Below are 23,215 nucleotides of genomic sequence, written 5' to 3'. Positions count from 1 at the left end.
TATTATTTTTTAAATTTTATTTTTACAGTTTGAGTTGTTATGTTAATTTAAGTTGCGATTTAGGTCACCGATGGTTGTTATGTGGGTTCAGGGCATGTCTTTATGGTGTGCAAGTTGGGCTACTCCATAAGGCCTAAAAAAATAAAGGATCTAATATATTTTTTTAAGAGATTATTACACACACACAAAAATTACAAAAATACTATTGTACGGAATTTTAAATATTTTTTACGATTTTTTTGATTTTATTTACAGAAAATATAGTCTTTTTATGTTGTACTTTTATTAATTTGTTGTTGATTTTTTGTTATTGTATGTTATTTTTTGTTGTTGTTTTCATGTTTTTTGGATATTATTTTCCTGTTACTTTTATCTAATTTTCTTGTTATTTTAGTGTTGTTTTTATAGAAAATTATAAAAATGTAAAAGAAAAAAAATTAAAACGTAAAAATGTAATTTTTTTTACAAAGAATTGTGTTTTATATAATTATTCTTTTTTTTTAATGCTTTTTAGGGTTTGTTTTTAATAAATTAAACTTTTCAAAGGGTTAACAACTTGTCATGATTGACCATTCTATTCTAATTCCCAAAACCTATTTTCAATTCTATTATTATTTTTTAAAAACAAAAAATTAATTATTGTTATTTATTATTTTTTAAAAACATTTCTTAATTTTTTTTGGAAAATTTACATGATATACTAACTTTTGCTATTTTTTTACAAAAATACTGTCAGAAGGTATTTTTTACCTTTTACTGTATTTTTTTATAAGTTTCATACTGCAGTATACTGTGTTAAGTTTTCACTGGTGCTCTACTGGTGTTTTACTGGTGTTCTACTGTTGTTTTGAGTTGTCGTGCTTTGTGTTTTACTGGTGTTTTACAAAAACACAGTATTTTTGAAAATATTTCCGTGTAACAGTATTTTTGTAAAAATTAACTTAAATTCCAGTATTTTTTGTAAGTTTTTCTTTTTTTTTCTACTATTCTTTTTTGTTTCATTGGAATCAATAACAGTTTTAATAAAATAATTAGAGTTTTTAGTATTTTGTAGGAATCTAACTTTAAAAATTAGAACATACTTCTAAAATATTTAAGACAATTTTATATAAGTTGTTATATAAATTTTAGAAAAATATATAAAAAAAAATTATTTTGAAATGTAAAACTAAAAAATCCTTAAATCAACTAATGTAATTTACACAACTACTCACATCTATTTTTCTCCGGTTGTTATAACTTATAGCAATAATCTTCTGATAGTGATAGACATTGCTCACTCGATTTGTTTGATATCATCAAACCCAAGATTTCTCAACCCACCTCTTTTTACTCTTTCTATTTCTTTAACATTTTTTTCTTTTTTAATTAATGAAAAATTAATATGAAAGAGGAATCTTTTTATTGTTAATTTTCATTTAAAAGCTGAATTTGTTGTTGTGGGTGATATCTATTTATATATATATATATATATCAACAGAAATTGGTGAGCGTTCATTCAATTTAAAATCTGAGCCTTCTCTCAAATCTGAATCTCTATACTCTCCCAATCAATGGCTGACACGTCAAACGTCAACGACGAGGAGAAACGAACCTTTATTTTCTCCTACGGCACACTCAAGCGGGGTTTTCAGAACTACAATCTAACTCAAAACCTAATCTCCCAAAACGACGCCGTTTACATCGGCGATTTCTTCACTTACCAACCCATTCCCCTCGTAATCGGCATCTACGGCATCCCTTACCTAATCAACCTTCCCGGGTCGGGTCAACGAATCAAGGGCGAGCTCTATTCCGTCACGGCCTCGGGTCTCGCCCTCCTAGACGATCTCGAAGGCGTCGCTATCGGCCACTACGAACGGCTCCCGATTCAGGTGGTGGGAGGAGATGTTGAGAAGGAGGTGGTTTCGGCTGAGGCTTATTTTGCGCACCGAAGCTTTGGGAATGAGCTGTGGAAGGAAAATGGGGAAATGGGTTTGAGTGAGTATTCGGAGATTGAGGGGAGAAAGTATGTGTTGAAGGGGGACAGAGTTGAGTATGGCCGGACCATTCTCGACGACCTTCGACTTTTTCTGGCTGACTCCCATTGAAACTCAAAATGGAATCTGCAGGGTAGGGGTAATTTCGGAATTTGGCTAATTTATTATTAATTGCCTAAGTTTTTTTTAGATTATTTTCTTGTTTTTTTTCAGGAGAAGAATCTTCTTTTTTTGGATAAATAATCATTTTAGTAATATTATGTTTAGGCTTATTATTACTTTGATTATGTTATTTTTATTTATTAGCCTGGTTTTTTTTTTTTTTTTTTTTTTTTTTTTTTTTTTTTTGAACACAATTAGCCTGGTTTTTAGAGTATGGTAGTATTTATTTTTGTTAAGCTAAAATAAAAAATTATTTTTATTGTTGTTATTCTAATTATGTTGTTTACTTTAGTTTTTATTTAATTATTTTAATAATATAATTATAATTTAAATTTGTTAAATATAAATTAATTTTATAAATCAATAAAAAATTAATATTGCTTTTGATTAAAATATTACTAAAAAATTAGAGATTCATTTTTTTTTTAAACAAAATGCATTTTCTAAATAGAAGAAGTGAGACCTCGTGATTATTACAATGAATAGTAATTGTTATTGACGAAATCACCATATCGGAAAGGGGTATATTGAGAAATACCTCTTTTACTTATCAATTAACCAAAACTACCTTTAATTTTATATTTAATTGAAACATACATCTTTTTATATGTATTGTACCCAAAATACCTTGATATAAGGGAATCACATGGAGAGTATATTGATGTGATAGGGGTAAAATCGGTAAAGTGTTTAGAAAAAGAGGTAAAAATGATAGGTTTTAAAAAAGAGGGTAAAAATGAAAGAGAACAATATAAAAAGGGTATAGAGTCTAATTTCCTCTATCGGAAATGGAGTTAACATAAGCCCAACTGACCACATTATGAGCCAAAAAAATTACAAGTTTTGAAAATAAACAAAAAAAATTACAACTTAACATAAAAGTAGAGAATCTTTTACACCAACGCGCATAGTTATCAATTCTTCAAAAAATACTAGTAACTGCGAGATCCAATTTTTATTATAGTCATTTTTTTGGTATGATTCTCACCTACTATTTTAGGGGAAAAGGATGTTCAAAAGAACATAGTTGAAGGTGGGTTAATATGAACACTTTACAGAAAGTCATGTAATTCAATTATAAATGACCGATCAAATCTTAACCAATTTAATAGAATCAGATATCCAATCATAATTAGATTGAATGGGATGTAAATTTTGAAAATCCAATTGGATTGGATCAGTTGTGGGATGGGACATCCGATCCAATGAATAACCGAACCGATCCAATTATTATCCAGTTATATTTTTATATATTTAAAATATATTTATAATTCTATATATTTAATATATTTTATTTTATAAAAATTATAATAATTGATTTATTTTTAGCACATGCAAATTATTCATCTATTATTAAGAATAGAATTTTTGGCGGCTAAACTCTCTCAACTGTTATTTTACTTGAACTTAACTTAGCAAATTTAAATTTTAAAGGTAAAACTCTCCAAACTATTAATCCCTTAGCAAATTTGAAATGTCATACATTTCTCTCAGTTAAATGTCAACCTAAATTGTTTATGTGTACAAGAATGTACACATGACACATTTATATTAGTACACCTAATATAATTATTTAAAAACTTTTAAAAAATAATCTAAAATTAAAAAAAAAAAATCCCCTAATTAAAAAATAAAAAAAATACCATTAACAATTTATTTTTATTTTCTCTCTCACACTAATTTTTTTTTCTTCAATGAATTTATTTTCATGGTCTCCCAATTGTGCCTCCTCTCTCCTCAAGGCTAAGGAGTCGTTGTCATCGTTTGGTCGTGCATCTAGCATCCATGGTCGTCGTCGGAGTTTGGTCATGCATTTGGAGTCTCATTAAAATGCGCAGGTCGTAGATGGTCTCCTTCAGATGGTCTTTGTGTTTGGAGTTGTGGAGATCTCAGATCTGAGATCTTTGTTGTCCGTCGAAGACGTACGGTGGTTGCTAGTGTGTGTACAATCCATGAGGGGAGGTATTTGTGCTCGATGGAGTGGGTCGAGTTACAGATCTGGAATCTCTAGTTTATGGGCTTTGAGCGTAGCTCAGTGGGTGACCTTGCTCGCCGGTTTTAATGGTGGACGAAGCCAACTCCTCTCGTCGTTTTGATACAAACATGATGGTGCATGAGAAACTCAAATTTGGAAAGGGCAAGCTCAATTTTGTGGAGGTTGATGTTTGTGTTTCAAATTTGTGATATTTAGGTTTGATCTTTGTGAAAATTTCAGATTCTTTTTTCGCTATATATGATTCAGATGAGAGTGGTGGATGGTAGTTTCAATGGTGATTGGTGGTGGGGTACTATGAAGAAGATGAAGAATAAAGTAATATAAACTAAAAAAAAGGCCCACTTATTGGGCCTAGCCTACTTATGTTGAGAAGAAAAGGGCCCTAGCCTTATTGAAAGCTTTTGTAGAGTTCTGTATATCACGTAATATAACTTTGAAAGGTTAGTCATATGAAGGATCCAACCCATTGCCAAAAGGAATATTAGGTTTTCCCGACCCACTATTCGAAATGGAGAAAGAGTTCTCACTGTCTTGAATGACATGTCCCGCTATCAACTTTCCACCATGCAAATCACAAATCTAACTAGGTGAAGCATTGGGAACAACCTCAGTTTCCATTTGAATCCTCTCCTAGTAATCTTCTGCCATAAGAATCGCAAATCCATTTTCCAAATGGGACTTGAATTTCAGCCAAGGACCATACAAGGGGACACTACGTCCATCATCAAGAATCATCATCTGTTTTTTGGCAGAGCACATCTCATCCAGGTGACCAATCACCCCATATTTATAACAAAATAGGGGAAGCCTTGAAATAACTCCAAACTTTTTTACCATCTTCATCCTCAAGCCCCACACCCGCCAGAAGAGGTTTGGCAAGGTTCAGGCTAACCTAAAACCTCATGAAGTTACTGCAAATCTCTCCAATATTAATGCGAGCCTTATTAGTAAGAATAAACTTGCCCACTCTGTTGGCTACCTTTTTCATATTTTTGTTCGAGAAGTATCTATAAGGAACATTAAGAGCTCTTACCCAAATTCTCACATGTTATAGGTCAGCCGACGTCCATTTACCATCCTCTGACATCATCGTTAAAAGGAGAAAACCTCCACATGGCAACCATGGGCCAATTCTAGCAATTTTTAGGGCCTCTACTTCCTTGGTGAACTGAAAGATATAAGTTTTGGGGTGAATCTCCTGAAGGCACCACCCCGGGTCAACTCTGAGAGGATGGAGCGAAGCCTACCATTGCTTATCTTCTATTTCACAAAGAGCCTCCCCACCAGAGACCTACGAATGAGGTCCTTCGCAGCAGAGTCATTTGGAACAAGGTCTAGGGAAAAGTCATCCATCTCCACATTTTCCACCATATTCACCACCTCGTCCAATGCAACTTTAGTGGTAGCATTAGCCAAAGATTCGTCCATTAGGGAGGTTAAGCAGTAGTGCTAGAACCACTCCGAAAGGTGATAGCGAAACTTCGACAAGAAAGAGTAGATAAAACTAGGAAAATAGTAAGAACAAGTAAGATGCAAAGAGATCTTTCAGAGACACAAAAATGAGGGTTTTAAAAGTTGGAATATGGGAAAAGTTGACCCGAAACCCTAAAAAGGGGTTAAAAAACAAAGTTTTTCCAAACAAGAGATGTCGAGACCTCGCTGTACCATAACATTTCCCTACCAATCTGTACCCAAACCAAGGGACGTGCACCACCATCACGCACATCAGGAATGCAGCATTCCACCAACTCATAAGCGTATTATGTTATACCTTACAAGTTATGAAGCTTTCCTCTTATAGAAAAAATAAAATAAGTTATCAAGTTAGCTATTATTTTGCATATTGTTACACGAGTTAGCTATTAGTTTTTCACTTTTGTTATTGAACAATTTTAAATTATTAAGTTATTTGAGCTATGAAATTATTGATGTTATTGGAGTTATAATAGTTATTTAGATGATTGAATGAATACTCGTGGATTTACTATAGACATTAATTACATTTGACAAGATAAGTCCTTTTACATTTTTTTTAAAAAAAAAATTCGGTTGAAAATATTTTTGTTATAGTAACTATTGTTAATCTTTTTTTATAATTTCTATCTATTGATGCTTATTTAGTTTATTTGTAGAGAAAATAAAGTATAAATTTACAATAATATTTATTTATCATTTTTATTTTTCATCCCACTAATGATAGTTTGTTTATGCATGTGCCGTTAAAATACAATCGTCCCTTCAAACTTCTAGAGAAAGGATAGCAAGTTTTCATTATAAATTGTGTGACACTAATGACATTAGATTGCGATCTGTTACTAAGATTTTACAATTGTAATTTCTTTTTCTATCGTATTTCTCTACTCTTATAATTTTAAGATCATTGTTAGAAATTTTTACAAGTTTGTCATCTAAATTTCTATGAGTGTTCCTAATCTGTGTTGTTCATGAATTAGTTGTACATACTCTTCTGATTGATGAACAACTTATTTGGCTAGATATGAAGATCCATATATTTTTTGTTGGATGTATAGTACTACAACATTTTTACTCAGTACCGGCGGAAGTAATACCGGCGGAGCCAAACTGCCGGTATTAATGGGGTTATTACCGGCGGAAAAGGCATTCCGCCGGTATTACTTTTGAATAATTAAAAATTAATTAAATATTTATTTAAATTTAGTATTCCCGGCGGAACTTTAGTATTACCGGCGGATTTTACCGCCCAAATTTTTGAAAAGACTAATACCAGCGGATTATTGCCGGCGGGTTCCGCCGGTATTAGTCAGGGGATTCTGACCGTTTTATTAATACCGGCGGAACCCCTATTAATACCGGCGGGTCCCGCCGGTAATAAATGTCTATATAATCCCCCCCCTCCCATAACTCAGAAAACACTTTCCATTTCCCCACTCCATTTCAGACCACCCCACTCCGACCCTTCTCCTCCTCCTCCTCCTCCCTAAGCTCGATCCTCCTCTGCCATAGTCCCCTTCTCCGAGTCGTCCTCCTCCGCCATAGTCCGCCCGTTTGCCACCGTGAAGCGCCATTGCACCATCATTTTTTTTGACAGGTAATGTGTTTTTCATTATGGTTTTTTCATTTTATTTTTATTTTTCTTTGATAGTTATTAGTTTTTTCTCCATGTTTGAAGTTTTGGGGGAGATATTTTGCTCGAAACAGTAACGGAAAGTGAAAACGAGGGAGGAGTAAAAGCTTGGCAGAAAAATTTACAGGTTTATTTATTTTTTTTTTTCAATCTTTGAATGTTTAGTAATTGGTATATTACATTTATATATCTGTGTATGTGTAAATTTTTATGCAAATGTATGTGTAAATATATAATTTTGTGTTTAGTAGTTTTTATGCAACTGTTTAGTAATTTTTTTGTGTATGTGTAAATATATAATTTTGTGTATGTCTGATATATGTATTATATGAATGCATAATTTTTAAACAATGTATTATATTATATATATGATATGTATATATGTATATACATATATAATTTTTAAACAGTGTATATATTATATTATATGTATATATAATATATTGTTAAAAATTATGAATATGTAAATTTATAAAAGTTTAGATTTTAGTGTGTATATATAGTAATATATATAATGTATTGTTTAAAAATTTTAAATATGTAAATTTTTATATAATAATAAATATAATATATATTATATATATGCTTAAAAGTTTTAAATGTGTAAATTTGTAAAATTTTAGATTTTAAGTTTATATAGTAATAAATGTATTTTATAATAATAAATGTGTATTTTTGTTTAATATTTAGAATTTTGAATAGTTAAAAAATTATAAGCTTGTTAAATAATTAATTTTGTAATGTTTTTTATTTTTTTTTAAAAAAATTAGAATAAGAATATATTAATTACTTAAAAAGTTTATTATAATAAAATAATATTTTAAAATAATTATGTAATATTGTAGTATATAAATAGTAAAGATTTAACATGAAGAAAATTATAAATTAAAAGTGCTTTGACAAATAAATATACAGAAATATAATTAAGTAGAGTAATATAAAAAATCATAAATAATAAATATAAAAATTTGAAATAATAAATTTTTAAAAATAAATTAAATTAGTTATAAATTTTTTAAATAAAAAAATGTAATATATATATAAAGTAATACTTACTTAGAAGTATAAATATAAAAAAATTAATTTAATTAATTAATAGTAAAATAATTTTTAAATTATTAAATAAGTATTATTAAATATAATAATTTATTTTTTTTAAAAAAAATCCTGAAAATTTAATATGTCATAAATTTGAAAATTTATGTCATAAATTTGAAAATTTAATGGGAGGATCTCCACAACAGCCTATGTATGGTCAGATTTTCAGTGCGCAGAGCCAGCAACAACAGCAACAACCTATTTTGGTTCGCCCGCATCCTCGACAGTTTATGGAGATCTTACCTACACCGCAGACTGGACAACCTTATTATCCTGCCCCGCCAACTCAATCCCGTGATAATCTTGATGGTTCAAGACTTAGCCTGAATGCAGATGAATTTTTAGAATATATTGATTTGAACAATGATAGTTAGGTGTTTTTAATTATGTCAATTTTTATGTTTTAAACTTCATCTAATTTTATTTAAGATAATAAAGTTTATTTTGTAATGGACAAATTAATATTAATGCTTAATTTTTTAATATTAATGTTTTATATTTAATTAATAATATATTTATGAAATAATTATTATATATAATTATAATTAATTTAATTATAAAATATATTAATTTTATTATATATATTATATTTAAGATAATATATTTTTTTTAATTTATAAATATTAATACCGGCGGAAATTGATTGTGGTCCGCCGGTATTAATGCATCTACGTGGAAAAGTGCAGATATTAATACCGGCGGACCCCACCGCTATTAATCCGCCGGTATTAATATTATTACCGGCGGAATACCATTTTCGCCGCTAATAGTAACTTATAGCGACCAATTAATACCGGCGGATAATTACCGGCGGATAATTACCGGCGGAATCCGCCGGTATTAATTAATGCCGGCGGTCTCCTCTATTATTACCGACGGGTGGCTCCGCCGATAATACCAATATTTGTTGTAGAACCATGCATGACATGTGTATAATATTTATTTGATGAACATGATCATAATTAGTCCGTATGACGTTATTATATTTTTAATGTTGTTCATTGCATGGAGCGTGGCCAAAAACTAATATATATAACTAGGAAACATTACTGCGCTTTGCGCAGTTTTGTAATATAATAAATTTGTATATTTAGTTTTTAATATTTTTGTAAAATATATATGAATATTAATTTGAGATAGAAATTTATACATTATTTAATTTTATTTTTTTTACTAATGGTATATTATAACTACTGAATAGATAAAAAAAAAGAAAAAGGGTAGATATAAAAAAATTTGAACTAACTTTTTCTTTTTTTTTTAAAAAAAAAACCAACTTTATTTTTTAATAATTGGTACACTGCTTTAATTGGTGTTTCAGTAAAATTTATATTTGTTTTGATATTTAAATCTGAAAGTATTTTGTCAATATTTTTTTATATGAACGTGTTCACTATAAATTATTTAGGATCGCTATTAAATTTTTTAAAAAAATTATATTATTTATATTACTGAAAATACACCATGAGAGAGAACAACTGCTTGATTATTTAGGATCGCATGATTATTTTTTCATGTAGATGTAACTGCTTGATTTAATTTTATTTTTCAAAGGATAGTCTCCTTATAATAAACCATGAGAGAGATGCTCTCCCTATACTATATATTATATTATTAATTATTACACCATATAATAAGTAATATTCTTAATAATAATAATAATAGTTAATAAACTTTATCACTTTTTTACTGTTTTGTTTATAATTATAATAATATAACACTATAAAAATATTGCTATTATTATTATATTATGATTATTAATTATAATAGTTACTAAATTTAAAATATTACGTATATTATTAAATTACTATTAATTATATATATATGTATGCAGTTAACCTTACTTAAAAGTTAAAAAATAATAAAAACCGAAGAAATTAAAATTCTTGATTGTAAAATTAGTAAAAGAATTATATAGATACTTGTTGATGGTCTTCTCTTGATATTGCTTTTTTTTTTCCAATTTGGAAATAAATCATAAAGTTATTTAAACTCTATTTATCAACCTATACGGAATAAGTTGTATTCTAAAAACTCTTTAAAGCTTCATGCATTAGGTATTAAATTATTACAGGATACATTTATGCAGTTAATTACTATACCACAAAAATGGATCACTCATATGTAATTTTGTAGTTTTTACACGTAATTTTACAATAATTGTTAGTGACATTCTTAAATTTAAATTTATCCAATCATTTTCAAAAGAAAAAAAAAAGTCACATCCAATAAGAAATTAAATAAATGACAACTATCTCAAAACAGAGCCCAGCAAAAAATAAAAAAACAAAATAGCCCGATTTTTTCTATGTTTATACAACACTCAACATTTTCAAAGAAGCTTTCTAACTTTTCTAGGTGTGAAGAGAAAGCTCTAAATTCATCACAAATATATCATAACAATAGAAAGATGCACAAAAGTATATAAAGTAATTTACCACAACACATTAGATTAGGATATCAAATAAGATCAACCATCATTACATAAAAAAAAATCGAGATAATCCAAATTAAGAGAAATGAAAGAGGACTAAATAAGGAGTAAACGGATTAAAATAAATAAATTAAAAATAAACTTACCAAAAAAATAAACGACAAATGTTATCTTAACTTTGTCATTGGATAATGGGAATCACTACTCTCCATAATCTCAATTTTCATGAAGCCATAATCTCACCTATATATATATACATATACATAAATAAAAAATTTAAAGGCGGATTCAATCGGAACCTTTTGAATAATGGCACCTCTTCAATGGCTTAAATTAGTATAAATGACTTTTAAATAGCTAAGGTGGAATATCAAAATTCTCATGAACATTCATATATAATATATGCTTTATAATTATCATTTATTATATACTTGAATTGTAATTGTAATTGTAATTTATTTTATATGTTACCTATTATTAATAATTTTTTGAATAGTAATTGTAATTTATTTTATATGTTACCTATTATTAATAATTTTTTGAATAGATGCTAGAAATTTTTAGTGTCTTTTCACCTACTATTGTCATTATGAAAAATTAAAAATAATAAGAAAAATTAAGAAAATAGAAAAAGTGAAACAAAGCTTATAGAGATGGCCACATCATCATGCATAACAACAAAATTATATAGATATATAGATTTTGATATCTAATTATGTGAGTTTGAAACTGTAAAACTAGTTATATTATTATCTAAAATAATATTAAAAAAATATATATAACTTCACTGAGTTTATGGGAGAGTCCGAGTCCAACTCAAAATTCGATCATCTAAAAAAGCAAAATCAAAACTCGCTCGAAAGGTTTACTGGGTTAAACCCAACCTCCTTGCACTGAGCGGTTTATTTTTAATTTCTTGGTTGGATGGGTCGGGTCTGGGCAGGTTGGCCGAATTCGGGTCAAACCCGATACAAATGTTGAATCCTATGTGAAACTGTAATAAAATTTCTCAAAAATAGGGCTCATGTTGCCGTCAGCAATGATATGTTTATAGTGGGATAAATGTTGTAATCAACCAAAATTTTGAAGCGTCAAGAATAATAAAAAGAAAAAAAAGATGATCACCCACTAGCTTAGAGCAAAGTTAATTAGATATTGGAAAGGTCCCACACCTAGTTTATATATAAGAGTTAGGGTTCATATGTAGTACTAACCCCACACCCATGTGACTTATTGTGAGTACCCACTAATATATTAGGTACCTTATTAGCTAAAGTATTGCATGCTTACACATTCCAAATTGAAACACAAAGGTAGTAAGGTCATATATGTACTACTAGTCTTCAATCTAAAGCAAAGGCTTTGTTCTTCAATACATAGGCAGACAATATATATTGGACCCATGCAGGCTATGCCCTAACCCTACCTCGATCTCTCATTAATTATGATCTCTCTCTCTCTCTCTCTCTCTCTCTCTCTCTCTCTCTCTCTCTCTCTCTCTCTCTCTCTCATCACTAGGTATTGTCTAGGGTGGAAGACAGAATGTTAGAATATTTGATCTGTACTTACAGAGAACTCAACTGTATGTATTTTTCTTTGAGCAATAATGATATACCAATTTGTTATATGGTCTCTACATATGATTGATTTTTTCCTTCTCATCATTTAACAGAATGATTAATCTAGGGCTATAATATACCTTGGAAGCAAAATTAATATTATTTTTATATATATAATATATATGGACGTATATAATAGATTTTAGTTATGGTTTTTTTTTTATTTATTTATTTTTTTAATTGTAAATTTCATTCAACTAGATCAACTCGACTTCAACAATATTAGTAATATCAAAAAGGAGATTATACTCTAAAAAAATACGATCAACATATAAACAAGATGATTTAGCCATAAAATGATAGCAACTTGATTAGCAGACCTTTTGACAAAATGTAAAGAAATATATCCCTGAGAGAAGATAATAGTTGTTTACAATCCAAAAATGGATGACAAAACTTTCAAATTTCTAACAACTTGTACTAATACCAGACAATCAGATATTCGATAATACTAACATCCGAAAAATCGTGCTTCAACCATGATAACATTTCCTTGAGAGCTATGACTTCAGCAATCACTGGAAGAGCTTGCCCAATCTGCAGTCCCGTAATCCTAGCCACACCCGACCCTTGTGATCCCAAACAATCCCACCAAAACCTTGCCTTCCCTCCTCGTCAAATAACACAGCATCATTATTCACCTTGAGTTTTTTATAACCTAGTTTAGACCACATCTCAGCCCCATCTGATATCAAATATCAAACACAAGAAACATACTTCTTTCTTGAGCTTTTCTCCACTGATCATGAGTGATATGAGCCAGATTGACAACAAACTCCAGCGACTTTTCCTACCCTTCCACAAGAGTTGATTTCGTGCGAACTAAATTACCCAAACTAACATCACCGCCTAAACACTTTGTTCCTCACCCAGTCGTGAGAACAAATGAAGAAACTAGTCCCCAAACGACCCTGCATCAATTGAAATCATAGCCAAACCTGCTACCCACCAACAATTCTGCACAAAATCACAGGCAACTAAACAATACAAAATTAATTCACATCCATGACAAATCAGACACAACAAAAAGACATCCACATGTTTAGTCTTCAACTGAACTCTCGTGGGAGACACCCACTAATCGCCCTCAATACACCATTTTTTGCCTTTAAGGGAAGCTTTAATTTCCAAAATTTCTTCCAAAACCCCACAACCTCCCCGTCCACACTACCCTCACGGTTTTCCTATAATAATTTAAACGCACTCCTGTATATTCACCAAAAGATTCAAACCCCCAATACAGTAATCCTTAGTAACAGAATTAGAAAGGGAAATATCAAGAATACTGACCGCTACTTCCTCATCAAACAAATCTATCACAACATCAACATCTCAAGCTTTCTCACCCACCGCAAAAATACTATGAACCTAATTGTCATTAGTCAAACCAGGATCTAAACTATCTTGACTCGAAATTAACCCATTCAAAAGCCACAGGGCATCAAATAAAAGAGTCTCCTCTCCATTACCAATTCCCTTCCGTTCCCCCTTACGAATCAAATCCTTTACTACAACAAGACTTCTCCAAATATAACTTGGATTATTACCAAGTTTTGGCAAAATAACGTTCTCATTTTTAAAGTACCGAGCTTTGTACACTCTAAAAACCAACGAATCAAGCTTGGTCCAGAACCTCGAAGCATCTTTATCCAATATAGCCAAATTTAAATCATGAAGAGAGTGTAACCCCACTCCCCCAACCTCTTTACTACGCACCATCCTCTCCTTACTCACCTACAAAATTCCTCAATGGGAATTCGTAGATAAGTTCCACTAAAAATTAGCCATTAATTGTTCGAAATCATGACACGTTCCTGTATGTAAAAGAAAAACACTCGTAGAAAAAGTTGGAATACTTTGAGCCACATTACGAACCATGACCTCCTTACCAACATGTGACAAGAGTTTACCATTCTAACTTTGTATACACTTTCTCATCTTCTCTTTCAGAATGCCCAATACAATAGACTTTTTTCGACTGATTGTACTTGTGAGAACCAATTACATACTATTCTCACCAGCTTCATTTATATTCAAAATAGCACAAACAGCCCCCTGAATAGGTCCACTCACATTTCTACTAAAGAAAGCAATAGATTTTATCAAATTAATCTTTTGTCATGACATCCTCTTAAAACTATGTAGAATCTCTATCACTCTTTGAGCCCCTCCTTTGTTAGCTTGGATAAAAAGATAGCTCTCATCAGCAAATGACATATGAAAAATTTACGAAGCACCTCTAGCCACATGACCTTCCTTTATTAATTTATTCTGCTCATACCGACAATGTAATGCCGAAAGACCTTCAGCACAAATGAAAAATAGATAAGGAGACAAATGGTCTCCTTGCCTAATCCCTCGAGAAGGAATAATAGGCCCCATCCTATGACCACCATGAACAACCTGATACCTTATTGTGGAAAAATAACCTGAAACTAGTTGAACCCAATGTTGTGAAAAACCAAGTTTTTGAAGCATAAACCTGATATAATTCCACTACACCCAATCATATGTTTTACTTATATCAACTTTTAACACCATAACTCCCGCCTTTCCAGTAACCTTACGCTTCAAATAATGCATAGTTTCAAACAACACCAAGATATTATCGAAAATCAACCGACCCAGTATATAAGCACTTTGTGTGTCATAGATTACCTGTGGCAGCACCACATTAAATTAATTGGCCATAACCTTAGAATCAATCTTGTAGACCACATTACACAAAGAAATTGACCTTAGATCCCCTATCTTCACAGTATTCTTATTTTTTGGAATAAGAACAATATTAGTGTCATTAATACCAATTGGAACTCACCCGAAGAGAAAACATATTGTACCAATTAACCACATCTGCCCACACAATATGCTAAAATTTTTGATAAAATCTCAGGCTTATCCCATCAGGACCCAGAGCCTTCTCTGAATGTATTTAAAACAAGGCCCTACAAAATTCCTCTTCCGAAATAGGTCGCACCAAATCGTCATTTTGAGAAGTTGAAATTGAATGTTGAATATCATCAAGCAGGTTACCCCACTCGGCATCCAAGACAGTAAAAAGATCCTAGAAATACTCCTGTACTAACTGAAGAAGACCATCATCCCATGTAAACCAAGCACCACTCTCATCTTGTAGCTTAGAAATATGATTTGTCCTTTTACGAGAACTCATCGCTGCATGAAAATAACGACTATTTTTATCACCCTCTTTCAACCAAAACTGCTTCGCTCTTTGCTTCTACAATAATTCTTATTGAGTTAAAATCTCATAAAACTTTTTGTTCTTCCTCATACAACTTTTGTGAAACAACATTAGTTTTTTGACAAAGTTATCTCAATCGTCTCTTGCACTGCAACAATCTCTCCTTAAAACAACCGGTCAGAACCACTCCACAACTAGAAATTTTCTCAAAAAGATCCACCTCCAAATTACCTTCCCAAACACCCCTCACTATTTTCTCACATATGGGCTTTCGTAACCATGAATTTTCAAATTTAATTTTTTTCACACACACTAAGAAATGACCTAAATACACGGTTCTTAGAAAATTAGACAATGATCTAAGGTAGACAACTCAAGATTAGCCAGACGAGCGTCCTTAGAAACATCTAGCAAAGATTGCGTAACAAGAGCCTTATCAAGGCGAACCTCAATCTATGCATCTGTACCGTGACCACGTTCCCATGTAAAATGATATCCACTCAACTAAAAATCAAACAACCCACATTCATTTAACATATCTCAAAATCCATCTAATAGCCAGTTTGATACACTCTCCCCCCTCTCATCTCATTATTACTCCCCACATTATTCAGATCGCCAATAATACACCACGTGAAAGTAGAATGATCCTTCAGAGTACAAACCAAATCCCAAGTATCCCGTTATCTTAGATTTTCATATTTCTTCTCCAATCGTTACTTTGCATCATGTGTTCTTTCTTGGTTTTTGATCCAATGTTCAATCTAGTTTACCATGTCAAACAACAATCAAGAAAGTAGGACTAAAGCTGGAGTTCCAAGCATTATCATCACTGGAAATCCATAACAAACTATAGATCTAACAATCAAAGTCTCCATGTCACGACTCCAAGAAATCCAATCGAAGATCCCTCAAATCCTTACTACCTTCACCATGGGGATAACCTTGGGAATATCCTTGTTTCTCAACCACTCATAGGCTAGGACAATTACATTTCTTAGAGTCGTTCTATGGAGCTTGCTATCTCTTTCAAGAATGAATTAAGATTCTTGGATGCTTCTATCCTTAAACCCCTTTCTACTAATTACAATCTTTACAATGCTTGGATTCTGAATAACAATATTGTCCTATCTTGGTTCTTAATTTGATTTTTAAAGAAATTTCTTCTAGCCTATTATATGATGAACCTGTAGCAGCCATTTGGACAAACCAGTTGTCACACCTTTGGCTTAACATTTTAAACTCTCAAAGGAACAATCACCTTGACTAAAATTGAGAGAAATCATATGGATTGCATACCATATGCTAGATGTGTTGGCTATCTAATGTATGCCATGGCATGCACAAGGCAAGATTTAGCCTATGCCATGAGCATAACTAGTAGTTATATTATTGATCCTGGAAACAAGTGCTAGGATGCAGTCAAGTGGGTAATGAGGTATGTGAAAGGGTCCTTAACCACTGTCTAGTCTATAAAGCTAGAAGGAAAGAAGGCTGTGAAGTTGAGGGTTTTGTAGACTCAGACTGCTGGCTATATTAACTCAAGAAGGTTCCTCACAGGTTATATTTTCACAGCTCTAGGTGGATGTATAAGCTGAAAATCAAATCTCCCAAAAGTGGTAGCACTGTCATCTAAAGAGGTTGAGTATATGGCTGCTATAGGGGCAAAAAAGAAGCTATTTGGTTGAAAGGTCTCACCAAGAAACTAGGGTTCAAATCTGAAGATATGACAGTACACTGTGATAATCAAAGTACTTTGCACTTAATGAAGAACCTAATACTCCATGAAAGGTCAAAACATATTTACATAAAGTTGCACTTCATTAGAGACATCATTGTCAAGAAGGAGATTCAAGTAAAGAAGGTGTGCACTGATCACAATCTAGCTGATATTTTTACCAAATGTATTACTCAAGCCAAATTCAGACACTGTCTGGATTTGGTAAACATCAGTGACATTGGATGAATATCACATCCAACTGCTGAAGGTTCAACAACTCTCTCTAGCTATGCGATCGAGACCTAGTGTCTAGGTGGATTTGTTAGAGTATGGTCTAGTCACTAAGTCTTGTACACGTGGCACTCTCTTATTTGTGTCTTAAGTCTTAGTTAGTTAAGGTAGTTAGTCCTATAATTAGAAAACCGATCATTCAATTGTATAACTAACATTCATTCAAACTTTTGATTTTCTTGGAGAGTTATTCTTTTAGCTTAGAGTTAGATTTATGGTAGCTTACTTCTTGGAGCTAGGGAGGTAATTAGAAGGATTGTTTTGATCAATCTCTTCTCAGTGTGTCAGGAATCATTGTAAGGAGTTGTACTCCATTGCTAAGTGGTGCTACTATTGTCCATGTAACCTAATTCTCAAGCTAAATTGAATCAAGGAGTTCCATGAAAGGCTGAACTATTTTTCTGCAACTTGTTCTTAGTCTTTTCGGTTTTTCTTGAATTCTTAGTTTATTTTTCAACTGTATTTTTGTTTTTTAAATGATTGTTCATGATTGATATTTTATGTTTTTTGCTTTTTCATTGTGTGATTATATAATCACAACAATAAATACTTAATATTTGTAAAACTCTTCGAGCCATCACCTCCACACAAACACTGATAACCATGGCCACCACCAATCATGATAAAGTGATAAATAATAATCTAATATCTTAAGAGTATACCACTAACATTACACACTCTAAATAATTGCTTGTGCAAAAAGTCCATAATATTTCCATCAAACTACATAGAATATACAATAACTACTATACATAATTATATTCAAAAGAAATTGAGTACATACAAAACAAAAATAATAATAAAGAAAGAAAGAAAGAAGAAGATAAGTTTATATAAGTCACTGGTAATTATAATATTATTCGACAAAAAAAAAAGACTTTATAATATAACTATTTAACTAGAACTTATTATTAGTGTGGTAGCTAGTGTAACGAATTTTATATTTGTTGAAGAAGTTTCCTGAATAATTTCAAGATTTTCAGACAATATAATAAATGATTATTGACTAGATAATTCACCAATAATTTTTTAAGTGGCACTAATATTGTATATATATTATGATGTTATTTATAATTTTGTATGGGGAACTAGGTCATAATATTATAGGGTTAAGTTGGTCAATAATATATAGGAACCTTAATGGTAACTTGATCATATACAGTCAATTATATATATTCATCAACTATATATGAGCACATGCACAATTATTAATTTGTATAATTGATTGTGTTAATTATTATAAACTTGAAAAGAATCCATTATGAAATTATCAACAACAAATAAGTTTCCACTCACTTAATTATTGTTATAAAAATATTACAAATATAACCTAAACAATCGAGAAGTTCAGCACTTACACTAGTAACACAATTAATTTCCAATCAATTGTTTCTTTTATTTCATTATTTTCAATTTAGTTAATTTTAGGGTCCTCTGTTGATGCTAAACTCAAGTATTGTTCATCACATTGACATTGAAATCTTTAATTCATTCATGCATATTTTGTTATTATTATTTGAGAGAGAAAAAAAAATACAAATAGCACGAAATGGCCAGAAAGAATTATTATATTCATGTTTTTTTTAGGGAATTTTCACTGCACCATATTTGGTGTGTACTGTATAACTGCACTTTCACTATTCAATTTTTTTTATATATTTAATATATTTAAACAGATATTATTATTATTGGGTAATTACGATGTTTTGGTAGATTTTTTATCGGTTGTTAAATTTTTTAAGTTAATCTTTTTTGTACGTTATATATTAATTATTTAAGATTATTTTTAAATTTTAAAAAAAATTCGAATAGTTTGCAATGCCGAAAATGTTAATGTTCAAATATTTATTGCTAGTGTAATTATTTTTTCTAACATGTGTGATATAATATTGTTTAAATTTTATTTTAAACATTATAAACTATTAAAAAGTTTATAAAAATTTATAAGTAATCTTAAATATACTATATACACGATCATTGTGGGGTCAACCAAAACATCTTTTTTGATATGCAAGTGGTCATAAATAATTATAACCGATACAATCAATAAATTATATAGTATATTATATTTTTTTTTGTGTAACTTTTGGTCTTGTAGTTAGAATGAAAGAGTCTATACCAGTGCAATACTAAATTTGATATTTAAGGTTGGAGAGATGCCCTTACATGTAAATTATATTTAATTAATTAGTTAAATAAGATATATATAAACATGCTAAATTATTCATAAATGTGTATAAAAGGGTTGTAAATTAACATGTTAATTTTGTTATTAAAATGTTAATGAGTTGATAATTTAACTAAAATTAAATATGATTTCTTTATATAATAAACGTGCGGATTAAATAAATCGGAGTAGGTCAACCTGTTTATAAACAAGTCGATCGGGTTTGGGGTTTTATTTTCAAGTATATAATTAATAAATGAGTCGAGTTTAAATTTTATATTTATTTAATACCTAAATATTAATAAAATATAAATAGGACCCATACACATGATTTGATACACAAATATAATAAGTGAACAAATAACAATAAATTTAACTTCAATTGTGAAATTGCTAAGAAAAGTCTTATTAATAAGGGTTCAAATTTTAGTACATCTTTTTTAAAAAGTAAACTGTAAATATTAAAAAAAACATATTTTTTTTTGTTGAAATTTGAATTTATCTAAGTATTACATTTAATTAAAAATATATACTGTTAATAAATAAAATACACCTATATATTTTTTTTTTCTTGATTTCTTTTTTCTAATAGGACGACTGCTTCCTCACTTCTATGTAGGTCCGCCATGCATGTTTCCCAACAGCAACAACATGACTTATAATTATATTATTAATAATAATTGTATAATAAAGTATTTTGATGTTAATATATAGTTCATCACCATGCTGTTGAAAAGATTAGATATTTTTCTAGTAGGATATTTTCCTAATTGTATATTTACCTAACCTTTGGACACCTCATCATTTACCAAATCATGAGCTGTCATTTAGAATTCTCTAGAATTTCCTATAATCTTGGGATTCCTTTTATTCAGCCAATCATTGGCTCAGGGAATATTTTATGGTTAGGATTTGATACTCATCCGTGTACTATATATACCATATTAAACATTCTGTATATTCATTGAGGATAAAATACATTTAATACAAGATTGCACCAGCTATATCTCCCATGTTTTTCTCTCTGTTTATTTCCCTATTTATCTGCATAAATTAGCTTGGTATCAGAGCCAATGGCTTCTCCTGGTGATTCCTCAGTCAACAACGCCAGATCACAAGCTGTCGACGCTCCTCCTCCAGCTCCAGCTCCGGCACCAGCTGCTCCTGCGCTTCCTGCACCTCTGCTGCAACCTTTGGCCCCCATCACCATCCGCTTGGACAGAGACAACTATCCTTACTGGCGTTCCCAAGTTGTCCCAGCTGTACGTGCTCATGATCTTGACGGTTTTATCTTCGGAACCAGACCATGTCCGCCTCAGTTTCTTGATGCGCCTGTCGAACCAAATCCTAATATTTTGCAGCAGGTAAATCCCTTGTTCACAGTTTGGGTTCGTACAGATCAGGCCATATTAAGCTGGCTCTTGAACTCGATTTCAGAAGCCATGCTTGACCATGTCCTCCGATGTCGCATCTCTCATGAGTTATGGTCTCTACTTGAAACCCTCTTTACTACTCAATCTCGTGCCCGTGTACTGCAACTGAGGTTTCAACTTCAGTCTCTAAAAAAGGGGTCTATGACCATTCATGATTATATCCTTAAAATGAAAACTTTAGCTGATGGTCTTAACTCTGCAGGACAAGCTTTTATTGATGATGACCTTATACTTTACATATTGGGAGGCCTTGGCCCCGAATATGACTCTGTGGTCATTAATCTCACGTCTCGAGGAGACCAACTAACTCTCTCTGAGGTGCAATTTCTTTTGCAAAGTCAAGAGATGCGTATTGATCAACTTAACTCAACCTCAGCTTCAGATCTGACTGCCCCCTCTGCTAACTTTGCTGCTAGAGGATCTGGTTTTCGTGGCAGATCGTCAAACACAGGCAGAGCATCTGGTTTTCGTGGCCGTGGTCGTGGACGAGGCCGTGGTAATCAAAATCGTGTGGTGTGTCAACTATGCAACAAGCCTGGACACTCTGTTGTCAAGTGCTACTACCGCTTTGATATGAGTTTTACACCAGCTGCTAATCAACAGAATACTTCCCAGAACAATAATACAAATCAGCAGCATGGAAACAACACGAACCAGCAGGCATTCCTAGCCAACTCATCTCAGCATCCTCGTCCAGACGACACAAATTGGTATGTTGATAGCGGAGCCACAAACCACATTACCGATAACGCCAACAACATCCAAACTCCTGCTGAATACAATGGTAAGAGTCGCTTAATTGTTGGTAATGGGCAGTCCCTTGCTATTTCTCATGTTGGTAGTTCAGTCATTAAGTCTCATGGTACTTCTACACCTGTTAAATTGAATTCCATACTGTGTGTACCTAAAATTGCTAAAAACTTATTGAGTGTTTCTCAACTAACAAAAGACAATAATGCTTATGCCAAGTTTTCTGCTAATGATTGTGTTTTGAAGGACATGGATTCGAAGAGGGTTCTTCTTCAAGGGAAACTTAACAATGGACTCTATCAACTCACCACACCAGCAACTTGCTCTGCTAGTTACTCACCTTCCTGTTTGTCCACTCAAAAGTCTACTGTCAACAGTCCTAGTTTCAGTCCTAGTTTAGAGTCTGTCAAGTCTTGTTTTCAAGTTTCTACTAGTGAATCAAGTTTGTGGCATCATAGGTTAGGCCATCCTTCCTTTAATGTACTCAAGCATATTTTAATCAATGAAAAGAAATCTTTACCTTCTAATTCACAATTTTGTTCTAGCTGCCAACTTGGTAAAGCCCATCATAAATCTTATCCTGCTACTTTAAAAGAATCCAAGCAGGCCCTTGAACTCGTACACTCGGACATATGGGGCCCCGCACCCATTATGTCTAGGCATGGCTACCGATATTACATCCATTTTCTAGATGATTTTAGTCGCTACACCTGGATCTTTCCTCTTAAGACCAAAGATGAGGCTTTATCCACCTTCAAAACCTTTCAAATGCAGGTTGAAAAACAATTAAATACCACCATTAAAACTGTTCAAACCGATTGGGGAGGAGAGTATAGGAAATTTGAACCATATCTTCAATCCATAGGTGTGAAATTTAGACATCCTTGCCCTCATACTCATCAACAAAATGGAAAGGCTGAGCGAAAACATCGCCACATAGTTGAGACTGGTCTCACTCTCCTTGCCCATTCAAGTATGCCTCAAAGGTTTTGGTGGGAGGCTTTCCAAACAGCTACCTTTCTCATCAATCATCTTGCCACACCTGTTTTAAACTATAAATGTCCAATTCAAAAACTGTTTGGTCTTGTCCCAAATTATAAATTCTTAAAGGTTTTTGGTTGTGCATGTTATCCTTATCTTCGGCCTTACAACACAAACAAATTACAATTTCGGTCAGCAAAATGTGTTTTCATTGGCTATAGTCCTAGACACAAAGGATACTTGTGTCTTCACACCTCAGGTAGAGTTTATGTTGCTA

The 23,215-nt window shown here is 31.6% G+C and overlaps 1 protein-coding gene across 1 annotated transcript; it reads left to right on the top strand.

Annotated features, from left to right (window-relative positions):
* Positions 1 to 1,213: 1,213 nt before the first annotated feature.
* On the top strand, positions 1,214 to 2,257 carry LOC115715778 (putative gamma-glutamylcyclotransferase At3g02910). Its single transcript, XM_030644451.2, has one exon. It carries the CDS (start codon positions 1,554 to 1,556, stop codon positions 2,088 to 2,090), a length of 537 nt encoding a protein of 178 aa, XP_030500311.1. The 5' UTR covers positions 1,214 to 1,553; the 3' UTR covers positions 2,091 to 2,257.
* The last annotated feature ends 20,958 nt before the right edge of the window (positions 2,258 to 23,215 follow it).

The sequence above is a fragment of the Cannabis sativa genome, chromosome 5, assembly GCF_029168945.1.
Source record: "Cannabis sativa cultivar Pink pepper isolate KNU-18-1 chromosome 5, ASM2916894v1, whole genome shotgun sequence".
Taxonomy (NCBI): domain Eukaryota; kingdom Viridiplantae; phylum Streptophyta; class Magnoliopsida; order Rosales; family Cannabaceae; genus Cannabis; species Cannabis sativa.
The sequence above is the reverse complement of the archived record's forward strand: the minus strand, read 5'-3'. Positions and strand labels throughout refer to the sequence as shown.

Bases quoted from the DNA above. Each gene is read 5' to 3' on its own strand.
- LOC115715778 (XM_030644451.2), top strand. From the start codon at position 1,554: ATGGCTGACACGTCAAACGTCAACGACGAGGAGAAACGAACCTTTATT.